Genomic DNA, 13,364 nt, shown 5'->3' with positions numbered 1-13,364 from the left:
AGCTCAGACTAGCAGTCATAGGAAACTGCAATTATGTGCCTGAAGCGTGTGCACCTGCAAAGAACAACCCTCCCAAAAACTACCAGGAAATACTTCTTGCTGAGAGCAAATAAGGGTGAAACATTTCCTGAATTTTAAGTTAATCAATCATACAGATGAAAACAAAATCCTGAAAATTTTAAGTTCTCTGACATCTTCTAAATGTACATTTTTGTTATCACTGCTTGTTTGAAGTAAAGATAAGAATATTTAAAGTTTGTGAGTAGAACGTTTCTCTGAGGTATACTGTCACTTACCTAGAACTGCCATCGCTGTGCCATGCTCTTTCATCATCTTCTGATGTTCCACCACTGGCAACAACAACTTCCCCTTCCTAACAAAGGGCAGTGAGGAGTGGGGATGGACAATTACAGGAAAAAAACAAAGTATTTTCTTTGGAATTTAGACTTATTTAGATGGAAGGAAATAAAGATTTATGTAGAGATGCACAGTACACAGCAATATTTTTCAACACGCAGTCAAGCCCCTAGTGCTTCTCAATCCCCAATTCAAAAGGCTAGCTTACCTCTAAAGAAAACCATTTCCAAAACTTTTTAATATAGTGCTCCCCTATTTTTCCTTATTTTTTTTTAATTACTATCAAAGAAAATTAGGACGAATGATAAACACCCATTTCTCCACTGTAGCTACACCACAGAAGCAGAGGGTGCAAGGGACCTCCAGAAGTCATCTTGTTCAGCCACTCCGCAGGTGACCATACTAATAGGCTACACAGGCCATACTTTTAGGCTCACCAACCTAGGAAAGATTTAATATCGCAGCCATTTATTTTGCAAAATGGTTTTGAAAAATCCTTTTTATCAATTAATTTTTATGCAAAACTCAACACACGCAACTGCACATGAAAACATGATTCAACATTGCTTTTTTTTAAGAAATGAAAGAAAATCCACAAGGAAAATGCTGAGTTTTAACTAGAAGCTTAATTAGCTGGAGCAGGAGCTTAACAAACAGAAATGCAACTGAGGATCTTACATCTGAGGAACTGTGTCCATTTTCTAACTCTTCAGCAGGCCTTGCAGGTTCTTCTACCGCGTATCTCGTGCGGTAGTTATGCTGGTTAGCTTGCTGTTTTCTTGAGTCATTAGTGTCTAGTAAATGATCATGAGAATGGTTCTGTGAAGACATGAAAATCAAAACATTATTCTTGAGTATGCGTCTTACTAGTACACACAATTTTATTTAACATTTGTATTATAGGAAGCAGCTTTTGCTGTAGCTAGACAATATAAGTTTCAACATCAGAAATTTCAAAACACATCACAAGTAAAAAACTAAAGCTGTCTAGAGGAGAACAGACTCTTTGGAGAACTCAAGCATGTCTTTTTTTCCACCTAAAGAGTCAGATCTGTTACAGACACTATACACTAATGCATCCCTTAGTAATGGCCATTTCTATAAGCTAAGTCAAAGCTTTTAAATGGTAAGATGATGCACATAGGGGTTCAAGTGAATGAAAGTCACTTGTAAAGAATGAGTTCATACAAAGCTTAGAAAACACAATGCTAACAGTTGCTTTTAACACTTGAAATATGTAACACTATATTGATCTCCCATTCTTACAGAAATTTAAGCGCTATCATCTTGATTTCAAGATTTCTGTTGTAATATTTTTGGCACGCATACTTGAACTTCAGGCCTGATCAGTCCCAATGAAACAGCTTCTGCACTCTTTCCTAGATGCCACAAAAGTTGATATGCTTCCCCATACAGGGAACTTCCATACACTTCCCCAGTGTTCCCTTTCTTCCGTAAAGGAAACTGGTATCTACCAAGTGCTGATATACTTGAAAAAACAACATCAGCAGAGCTGGAACAAACCATAGAAATGTATTAATATTATCAGAGCATTCTACTAGGACAGACTGCTTGTAGCTATTCTTCTTAGACTTCTTTCTTCTTGAACAATGAAATTTTGTTGTAACAAGATTTCATGAGGTTTGTATCACCTCTCACTTCCACAACAGAATTAACTGTTATTTTATGCTGCCCCTGTTTAAGATAAAACAACATCAGTCCTCATGGAGATGGACAAAGTTATTCTGGGGTGGGCTCCACCATCCCCAAGTTAACATTTGCCCCCTTGTGAGGCCCACACAGCGTAAGTGTAAAAACTTTCCAGCCCTAAAACATTAATATAGCATCCAGAAAGGGAACCAACTCTGCAGTAGTAGGAACAACCTCATCAGAAAACCTCAAACATTGTAAAGAAAGCACAGACAGACTAAAAAAAAAAAGAAAAGCACAAACGAAAAAAAAAGGGATGGAGTAATAACTTCATCACTGGAGGTTTTCAAGATGCAGTTGCAGAGGGTGCTAGGTAATCTCATCTAGGCTTCCTTTTCCCATGAAACGTTGGACCTGATGATTTCATAGAATCACCACGGTTGGAAAAGACCCACAGGATCACCCAGTCCGACCATTTCTTGAGGTCCCTTTCAGACAGGGCTGTTCTGTGACTTTGTGATCTTTCCTGTCCCTGTATGATGAAAGTTGGTTCATAAGCTTAAATTTTCCTCACTAAATAAATAAATAAATAAATGACCTCCTGTTAAAAAACAGTAAAACTTGGCTAAGCAGCTGTATGCAGCTATGATGTGGTTTTCCTTAGCCAAATGCAGAAGCCTGATAACCAGAGCTTTTCTCTTCTCCTCTATGTTAGAAGATGCATGCCTTTTTCAGGAATGACAGCACCTGCCCACCTGGGTTTCTATTATGGTTTCCACCGCAGTACACAAGACCAACACACAGTATTCTGTGTTCTACTGTGTTTCTTATATTCTGTCCAGTGAATTCAAGCTGGAGAAGCTACCATTGTCCTCTCGAGAAGCTGACAGCACAGCTGCTTGAAAACACTTCTAGCAGGATTGCTTACCAATCAGCATTTCAAGATTACCCAGACTTCTGAAACCTGCAGAACTCCTTCTGGACTCAAACTGGCAACATACACCAGATCTCTTTAGGCTACTTTGACCTTACCCAGATCAGCTCTAAGGCAGCCCTAAGACTAGCAGCTCAGTCCATCACAGTACATTCTGCCCTCAGCCTTCTGGGGCTGCTCACTTCTTGTCAGGCTCTCAGGATTGATGACTGACAGGTTACAAAAGCCACTGTTACAACAACTTGTTTCTGCTACTTTCATAGAATACCCACTGGGAATCACTGCTTTTGTATAAAGTCCATCCAGCTCTTAGCATCAGGAAATATTTTATGAAGAACTAATGACCACAGAAATGGGATAGGCTAAGTCCAATGAAACAGATGAGTGAAGTACCCTCTACAACAAGCATTAATTTTACAGAAACTATGTGGAAGCACCTATGAAAGCAAGTATCAAAACAAGAATTTTAAAAAGTTGTTGCCCATGAGGAACAAGATCACAGAAAGGTTGAGGTTGGAAGGGACCTCTGGAGATAATCTCAGTTAACCGCCCTGCTCAAGCAGAGACCAAAAAGGTATACAGCTTTCACATCCTGCCAAAAAATGCAATTTAACATCATTCCTATTCACCATAGCATTGCCAAAACTTGATGAGAAGCTGTAGGTGAAGCAGATCCTCATTTATTTGGTAGTGATTGGGTGTCAGTATGATAAAGTTTTGAGTGGAAAGAAGAGGTAGTAAAAGCTGTTGGGTTTTTTTTGGCCAAAATATGACCAAACTCTTCAACAATGGCTGAAGGAACACAGCTGATAGGTCTTTTTTCAATAGATACTCCGAAGAAAAGAGTTTGAAATTGCACTCTCAACTCTAATGGGAAGTTAGAAAATAAAACCAAGATTACCTATGATTTGAGGTTCAATCATCACTCTCACTCTCTGTATACTTTAATGAACCGTCACACATGCTGACAAGTACCTTGTATCGTATCCAAGACTTTCATTCAGTATCAAAGCACATCTACTGATACATTAGAAACTACAGCTTCTGTCAGAACAATTTTTCTGTGAAATACAAGTGATGGTATGTCCTGTATTTGAAAGGGACAGATACATATCATCTGAACAGAGTTGAAGGACTTCTTAACACCATTTCTGAAGACCCACTGATACAGTGGAAACTCAGAGGTGTCCTAGCAACTTCCAAATTAAAGCACTGTGTTCTACTGTCCTTAAGACCTTGACTCCAGCAAGGAGCACAGCGTTACTATGCTTTTATACAGAGTTTTTCAGAAATCTTGATAAGCTATCATATTGTTTTCCTCACCAGTAAGATGCGCTCTGAGAATCATTCCTCCTTCGTTACGAAAACAGGAATTAGCCTTTACAAGCAAATTAAGCAGCAGTAGGTCACAAACAAGTGTCCAATATTAGAACTCCAATATCAACAAATGCTCACAGCTTTCTTAAGACAAAGAAAGGAAACTTTGGATTGTGGGTTTTTTTTTGTTTGTTTGTTTTTGTTTTTTTGTCTGTGTATGCTTTTCTCAACATTACATTTGATACGTTATAAATTAAAAATAATGGTTTGCCAAATACTAGCCTTTAAGCTAAGCTACAGATATTGTTAAATATGTTATTCACAACTAAGTTTCACCACATCCTGGAACAAAAATGTGTACTAGGACCTTGGAATCTCCTTAAAAAGTTGTTACAGATGCTCTCTGTTTCTCCCTTTTAACTTTGGCTTGAAATCCAAAATGCTACGATTGACTCCTGGTCTCCTTCATTTTTTTTCTTCCATGTTTCTGAGTCATTTCATCAAGAAGAGAAAAAAACATATTACTTCTTCATTATGATGAACAAACAGAAAGTTCACAGGCTGATATAAAAGTAGTATTTCCTACTGCACAGATATAACTGAAATTTAATGAGAACAATGTTTAACCTTTTTCTAGATTAGCTGATGTTATTGTAGAATGACATATATTCTACAATTCTTTATGCTGTAACTTTTAGGCTTGAATATTACTGGAAAGTAATGTTTCCCCAATATTATGTTTGAAGTGATCCCCATCTTCTTTAGACCATAAGCTCTCTCACAAAACTCTTAAGAATCTGCAAAGTTACAGAAAGGGTTGCAGTCTCAACATCACTGTAATATAAATTACAATGTATGAGTATCAAAATCTGCTGTTTCTGAAAGATTAGAAAGATTTAAAAGGTATTTTATTGTTCTATCTTCAGTGTAACAGTTTGTAATTGAAGTCACACAGTCACTGTAAAGAATCGTAACAGAAGAGCTTCTGAGTTAATTTCTATTTAAAAAAAAAAAATCAAGAATATCTCATTGCAGTTTTTTAAATGAGATCAGTCTTGCTTTGTTTCCCTTGTCCTTCATTTTATTATGGACATTATAGAAGATGACTATTTCAGATGACCATTCCTATTGTATTGAATCTATATAGCAAGAATGTACTCATGCTAACTATAAGCAGCAACAAAAATTACTAAAAATCACAGCATTTTATCTAATTGGGAAACTTAATCAATTGGGATCAAGCACCCTTTTCTCCCTGCAGATTTGCTTACTTCAAGTCCATTTGATATCTACTTATATCTGAATCCCTCTGAGGCTTATCTCAAGGGATTTTAATTACCATTATGCTTCTCATTCACCCAAGTTCTCCAATAAGAAAGATTTAACAAAGAATAAACAAAATACCAGTTTGCTTTTCTGAAACGCCATAAGAAAGAAGTATCATGTGTGATATCAGAAGGATTTCTGTAAATGTCTGTAAACGGTTACCGAATTCACTAAGAATTACTAAATGGAAAACTTCACATACTAAAATGCAGAGACTGTCTGCTCTTTCCTCAGAATAAAGGTGGAAAGTTCCTACTGGATTGGCCAAGTTACCTTACTCGTAACCCATATATTCTGGGCATAAGAATCCAGATAACAGATCTTTCAGATCTGAGATAAATGAAGAACATGCTCTTATCTAGGTTAACAGAAGAAAATTACAGTTTTTCCTAAGCTACATTTTCCTCTGTAGCATTGTAAGGGACTAAATATCTGCAAGGAATACATGGGGCAACATCTATATTGTTTTCTTTCTTTCAAAGAGGTAATAAAAGCAATTACTGAAACCAAAATTCCAGACCAACTAGTCTACTCTACTGTTTTTATGCTCCAGTGATATTTTAGGAGAACTATAAACCAATTAGAAATACAAGGGTAAGCCAGTGGAAATACTCAGAGGAGAGACCTTTTGACTGAGCCGTTGCTTAAGTAAGCAGGAAGAAACTCTACAACTAAGTATCAAAATACATCCCCTCAGTTCAACTTTATTAAAATCAGTGAGGCCCATCTTCTGTTGTTCCTGAGAAAAGAAAGAGTTATTAAATTTTATGATATTCCACCATGACTACCTCCAAAACCATAAAGGACGAACAGCCTCATATCTCTGGATACAAAATTTGGCAGACGAATTGAAAAAAAAAATTCAATTATTCTTGAGCAAACACTTAATTGCAATGCATGAAATTTAAATACAAGAAATTTGAGAAAAAAATTGAAAGCAGTACTCAGCATCTGAATTTTTTTTCAGATTGCTTTCAGTATGAGTCCCTTCCTCCCCAAGGACGTTAATTATATATCACAGGAATTAAGTGTGCAGTCAATAGGTTCACAGCGTTTATACATTTGCTTTCTTAGATTTTTCCACATTTGACTTCATGATTTTTACTTTTTAGTGGACAACTTACATGCCTCCAGGATTGCTTGCATTTTCCTAAGGTCTTAAGGATTAAATAGTCTCTTTTAGAATATTACAGAAACCAGAGTATGTGTTCTCCTTTCCATTTGTTTAACATTTACTTCTTTCATTACAGATTCTGGTTGGTTATTCAGCATAAATAAATGCTAAATTATTGGTTGGTTATAAGAGCATAAAGAGAATGTGATGCACGCATAAAACTGATTTTTAAATTAACAAGAGCTAAAGTCATTTTTGTAAATACAAAATATGCAGCCTTCATTTTCTTACTGCTATAAAGGCTGGTAAGATCAATTTTTTTTTTTTTCCCCAAAGGTTTATGAAAACATCAGGTCAGTTACAATGGCAGTTTCATTTTTAGCACAGCCCGCTCCCTTCTATTTCTTCTTTCCCCTTTTACTCTTTTCTGAAAAATACATTCCGGGTTCAGCAAAATGCATGATTTAAGAAATACCACAGAAATTTGCATAATGATTATTAGCCCAGCAAGATAGAAAATACCCAATTCTTTAATTGGAGACTAACTCAAATGCATTAAAGAACTATGATTTAAGATTTAATTGAACGTTTCCACAGAATACTATGTCAAACTCTAGACATCTGCATCAAGATGTATTGATCAACAGTGACAGCCACCCTACAGCAAAAACACATTCCCAGAACCAGATTCACAATGCTTCTCACGCAGGGGAGTTCTAAGAGCAATCTCAGTTTATTCAGAGCATAGTGAAACATCAGTATGGACATATGTCCTCATTCTGTGGAGATAAACAGACTCCCATACCCCTGGTTTTCAAATTTAAAATTGAGAAGTTATGTAAATTCTCGTGGCCTAACAAAGAGCATTAATTTATGCTTATGTATGATAAAGTACAAGTGTTCATTTACCTTAGAGAAAGTAGGTATTTTGTTCTCTCTCTGAATGTGACTCATCACATGTTTTCTTTTCTCTTCTGATCGATACACCCTTACTTCTTCTTCTCCCTTCGCTGTTCTCCATTCTTCCTGCCTACTGAAAAAAGAAAATTAAGATGTTAACCTTAAAGCAAAAATACTACCACTTCTCCACCAAGTCATGGAATAAATGTTCAATAGTTGTGACATACTTTGAACAGTCATTTCTTTGTGTAGAGTCAGAACTGGCTTCAAAATGACCCTTTCCAGATAAAGATTTCAAGTGGCAAGAATTGAGTACATGGCTGTGTTCTGTTCAAAGGGCATTTGACTTAACTATTCCCAAAGCCACTATTCTAAATTCAAAGGCAACTTTCTTGAGAAATATCCACAGAATCTAAAAAAAATGTAATCGAAAAGTACCCTTTCTTGGTTGTTTACAGTATGCCAATTTCTGAATCTAAAGAAAACTTGCACCTTCATACATCAACATAATGTCTATATTAATTACCTTCTCTTGAAAAGATCTTCAAAATTTAACCATTCAGAAAATCCTCTGTTTACATAAGAATTTCAATCTTATTTCAGAAAGCTAGAGCAGCCCGAACGCAGTTAGTAGGTTTTTTTTTTTTTTGCCTTATTGATAGAAATATTCATCACAAGAGTACATTACTGAACAAAATAAAGTTATTCCAAGTTTGAAAATCAAAGTTCACCTCAGGCACTTGATGGATCAGTGCTCCAGCTGTAAAATGCCAGGAACAAATGCAGCTGAAACATACTGCAACGCTATGTTACAAGTCAGAAACAATCTAGGCAGTTAGACTGTACTGCATATACAAGTTAAATTACCATTTGCAAAATCTTTTTTTTATTCACATTACCTGCACAATTCCAAAATTTTACAAGTGACAAGGAAACAAGAACTATTTCACACAAACTGATTTTATAAAGAATTGAGACCTGAAGAGACAGAAGAGAGAAACGCTTCACAAATAGCACTGTGACAGTGTTCAATTTAACAGAGTTCACAAAATTAAAATATACTGCAAACAGGACCTCTGCTTACCTGGCCACACCAGAAGACAGTTCAGGCACCACAACCCTCCGACTCCAAGCCACAAGGTCCCGCTCAGTTGCTATTTCACTTCTGGGTGCATTACTGTGCATCTGACGCACACCTTCAATTTGTCCGCTACGTCTTAATCCTATATTTGGTGGTGAATGAACTTCGGAGGTAGAACTTACAGATGCTAAAAAAGATCAAAAGGCAATAGTTGTACTTCACTGGAAATTGTTAGGGTAACACCCAAAAAGAACATTTCAAAATGAATGGAAAGAAGGAACAAGGTTTTTTTTACTTATTATTTCAGGAGAAAGCAAATATTAAAGCAATTCTTATAACTTCCAAAACATGCTCTATAGGGCTGTAGAATTCCATTTTAAAAAGTCATATTGAAAAGGAGCAGAGGCCTCAACACTCAAGAGAAGTAAATTGTCATGTGTCTCACTGGTTCACCGTTTTTATAAAATGTCTTTGAAAATGTTTACAAGATGACAATTCGTGCTACTGTTCTCTAAAATGATTTTATACTAAAAAAAAAAAGGGATCTAGTGCATTCAGTATATTCCTTAAAGAATTTTCTACCACAATATTGCAAAGTACTAGGAATCCAAACTGCAAGATTTTCAAACAAAAAACCCAAATGATCAAAAAACAAACCAACAACTATAAAAAACAAACATAACAGCAACAAGAAAAAACCCTACACATGCAGCATCCTACAAACACCTACAATTGTAGCAAAGATCCAAGCATTTTTCCACTCTTCACACACATTATTCTTGCTTATTCAGATTGATTATCAAACAAGATTATTTTATTTTATTATTATTTTATTTTTTTAAGCATCGAAAACTACCCTGTAATCTACATTAAAACATGGAATAGCTATGCTGAGATACAAGTAACCCTTTCCTTCTTTCTCCCTCTTGTTTCCTCGTTTGAGACAATTCAGATTTCCCTCAAATAGATGGGCAATTCCAGATTGAGCTGCAGAATAGTTACACCTAAGGGAACACAGACACTGCAAATCCTCCGAGTGAGCACAAAACTTAATTTTGGTATTGATAATAATTGAACAATTATGAAGTTTTGCAAAAGTAGAAAAACAACAGACAGGAAAAATGAGTGATATCCTACCATTCTGCACTTCTTCTCTAACAGCTCAACAAAATCATACAAAATGATAAGCAATTAACATTTTTCCAACCGTCAGATGGTTCAGTTGGAAAACCAGAACAGTCTCACCACAACTGTGCAATTTACCTCTGCTTATCCGGCTGGTACTACTAGTTCCTGCCTCTCCAGAACGTCTTTGATCCTGCTCTTGTTGAAGCCTTTGAATCATGCTATCCAGTGGGCTAACTTCTTGGTTTGCTTGTTGACTAAGGACTTGATTCAATCCTGTGAAGTAAAACACGTAAGAGAATAAACACACAAATGTTAAAGAATCTTGTATCACAAACTGCTCATCTAGGTTTTTAGCTTTCAAATTTAGAAGTACAGTACATAACCATTTGATTAAGTATTGGCTAAAGCATATTTTTAATTGTCTTTTCCTTAGTGTTGTTGTTTATAAAATAGGATAACTTTTTCTTAAGTTCTTGTATTAAATTTCCTGGAGCAGGGTGGAGGTGACAACTAATTCCAATAAAGGTTTAAATTTGATGGAATGCAATCAAAATACAGAAGCTTAACACAAGTGTTGTAACCTTTAATCAGAGTAAACCAAAGGTTACACAGAACTGGAACAGGCTGCATAGAGAGGTCATGGAGTCTCCTTCTCTGGTGATATTCAAAACCCATCTGGACACTTTCCCGTGTGACCTACTGCGACCTGCTTTAGTAAGGGGGGGGTTGGAGTAGATCATCTCCAGAAATCCCTTCCAATGCCTATAATTGTGCGATTCTGTGAACTGTGTGCTCAGCCTGCCCCAAATGGACCACAGAACGCTTTAATCAAAATTTCAGTTAAACATGTGGTGGGGTGGAGCCTGGGAAATTCTTGTCAACAGAAGCAAAACTTCATAATGAGGGGTGACAGTATTCAAAGAAACAAGCTACAGAAACTATTTTCCTAGTATCATCCAAAGAGATCATAATGGTATAAACTTTACAAGAAAAAATACTCATTATTACACCAATTTTGCTATGAAATACACAGGTTTGACTATGGCAAGAAAGAAGCCACGCTGATTATGTCACGCAGTAAGAATATAAATATTTAAGGCAGCACTCTCAGTTTTGAAGTTGGTTTAGTTGCAGTCAGCTTTGTCAAAGCAGCAGAAGTCGTGGAGTGAACTCCGGTATAACCAGTTTGATGCTTTCTGACACGCGTAGCAAGGCAGTCAGATATATTTGGTGATCCCATAAGTAGACATATTGTCTTATGAAAACAGCTGGAAATACTACAAATAACCCCAAATTGATCTTAAAAAAAAAAAAAAAAAAAAACCTGCTTCCTAAGCAAAAGGATTTTTTTTTTTCCCAAATATCCAGTCTGTGAAATCCTGCCTTCACAAATAACAGCAAGTTCAAAAATAATCAAATTGGAAAGACAGATGCATACGTGATTTTTTTCCGATACACCTGGTTCAAAGGAGCTTTAAGTAACATTTAGGGAGTAAGTTAAGCAAGAGTATCTGAACTACTCCTACTCCCACAGGCCTCTACATAAAACTTCTTTACAAGAAGTCAATTGCCAGTGATCTGAGTGAGACCTATCAGTTCCCACAATACAGTTTCAGAGAGCTTCCTTAGAGGAAGGGGACATACACAAACAATGTTTAGCTCTGAATAAAAATGGCATATACTTCTATCAGACTAAGGTGGTAGGAAAAAAAATCCTCTCTCTCCAGCCCTCTGTCAGCCACACTGAAGGCTTCCTGCTATCAAGTGAAACATTATGGACATAACCTTTCTATAGTCATTCATGTGTCATCATTAAATGTAATAATATTGGGTACGTGTGTAGGGTCCGGTTTGTTTTATGATATTATCTTCAAGACTGTGTCCAAACTTGGAGTATTTAAGAATGTCATGTTTCCCCATGTTGCAGCTGTAACAAGGTAAAATTCAATCCTTTACACAACTCTAATTTAGCTTCAAAACTACTATCTAAAGAGATAAAAGGTGGCACGCATTGACCAGGAAGGGTTTTTCTTTTCCTTCTTACAAGTGCTTCACAGGTAGCTTTCCTCCTGTAATACTGGAGGACTTGTTAAGTTGTTCTCCACCCGTATTTCCATCCACATGGACCACATCTAGGCAGTACTCCACAGTGACAGGCAGAAAGTATTCCTGTTCGTCACATATAGCACATGTGTACTATTAGACTTCAGAAAAACGTCGCAGATTTTCCATCCTTATCAAAACTTGAGAGCTCTCATAACAAGCCAAAGCTTAAGTAAAGTGACTGTCTTTATCTACAGGGGAAAAAGACTTGCATGTTTCATATTTCTTTCTTCTTTCAGGTTTTACCTGCTACAACTGATCCGTGGAAGATCAGACTTTTAGGCTTTTTGATGTAGGACATCTTAAACCAAAGAGAAAAACTGAAAGCTCATTCAGCAACATATGCTGTTTTCAAAATGAAACAAATTCCAAGCTAACTCGTATTGTAGCATCAACTAGTATTAATCTGATTGATGACAATTACTTGTCTATCACAAGCAATCAGTGCCAGAACAATGAAACTTTTCAACGTTATATGAGCTACTACTCCTAGGAATGAAGAAAAAGAACATAATGAGAGGGAAAATGTATAACATCTACAGGCAACTACAAACGCTACGATGTACCAAACTGAAGTTTTCCATACCTGAAGATGTCACTCCCATCTGAGGAATAAGCTGTTCCTCCCTGCAGTTTTCACGACCAGGAACCAGCCTTTGATACCTCGCAGGATGCGGGTTGCCATCCACATCAACCAAAAATGGGGGAGGCATAAGGTGTGGAGCCTGCTGTGTTTGTTCATCCAGGACAAAGTTGTTGGCATCACGGATAAGGGGCCGATAATCACTATGAAAGAACATCTGATCTGCTATCTGTAAACAAAGTCATTTTGTAATATATATATATGTATGTATTTTTTCAAAAAAGACTATTAATAAACACACAGAAGAAAATACTGCCAAAAGTCTTTTTAACAATGTCACTGGTGGTCACTTTCGCATAAGCAAGATAGTAACCTGCTCTGTTTATCTCACTTTAAAGAGGAAAAGTAAGTGACTATCCTCCAGCATTCACTTTCTATATTCTCACTACAAACAAACAAATAAATAAATAAATTACAGGTTTGATGATGGGGAGCACTTGAACAGAGGAATGGAGCAATATTGAAATACTTGTAGATGTTTGACAGAACACAGCATCAACATATTTAAAAGGTCACAACATTTCACATACATACATATATCTGATAATGATAACTCACATACTCAGTTTAACAAGTAAAGATTAAATCATAAAATCATCATTCACTCATACGAAGATTTGTAGCGCAGAATAAAAATAACTGAGCAAATGATAGAAGACAGAGATCCCAAAAAGAAATAAATTCTCTTAGGTGTTAAAAGACAGATATTTTAGCACAGTCAGAGGAGTGCCCATGAACAAAATACTCTGTTTTTTGAAGAGCATGCTGTATCATGAACAATTCATAACAAAATTTCCTCTAATTTGTTATG

General features: G+C 36.3%; 1 protein-coding gene across 2 annotated transcripts in view; it reads right to left on the bottom strand.

Moving 5' to 3' along the window:
• PHIP (pleckstrin homology domain interacting protein) overlaps positions 1 to 13,364 on the bottom strand; it is a 104,556-nt gene that overhangs the window by 32,599 nt on the left and 58,593 nt on the right. For both annotated transcript variants that reach the window (XM_040697732.2, XM_040697733.1), the window contains exons 17-22: positions 12,497 to 12,722; positions 9,943 to 10,080; positions 8,683 to 8,866; positions 7,608 to 7,731; positions 1,036 to 1,176; positions 297 to 373 (exon numbers count right to left, since the gene is read on the bottom strand). In XM_040697732.2, the coding sequence (XP_040553666.1) occupies positions 297 to 373; positions 1,036 to 1,176; positions 7,608 to 7,731; positions 8,683 to 8,866; positions 9,943 to 10,080; positions 12,497 to 12,722 (890 nt within the window). The remainder of the gene's footprint in view (positions 1 to 296; positions 374 to 1,035; positions 1,177 to 7,607; positions 7,732 to 8,682; positions 8,867 to 9,942; positions 10,081 to 12,496; positions 12,723 to 13,364) is intronic.

The sequence above is a fragment of the Gallus gallus genome, chromosome 3 (genome assembly GCF_016699485.2).
Source record: "Gallus gallus isolate bGalGal1 chromosome 3, bGalGal1.mat.broiler.GRCg7b, whole genome shotgun sequence".
Lineage (NCBI taxonomy): Eukaryota > Metazoa > Chordata > Aves > Galliformes > Phasianidae > Gallus > Gallus gallus.
This window is presented reverse-complemented; position numbering and strand designations above follow the sequence as displayed.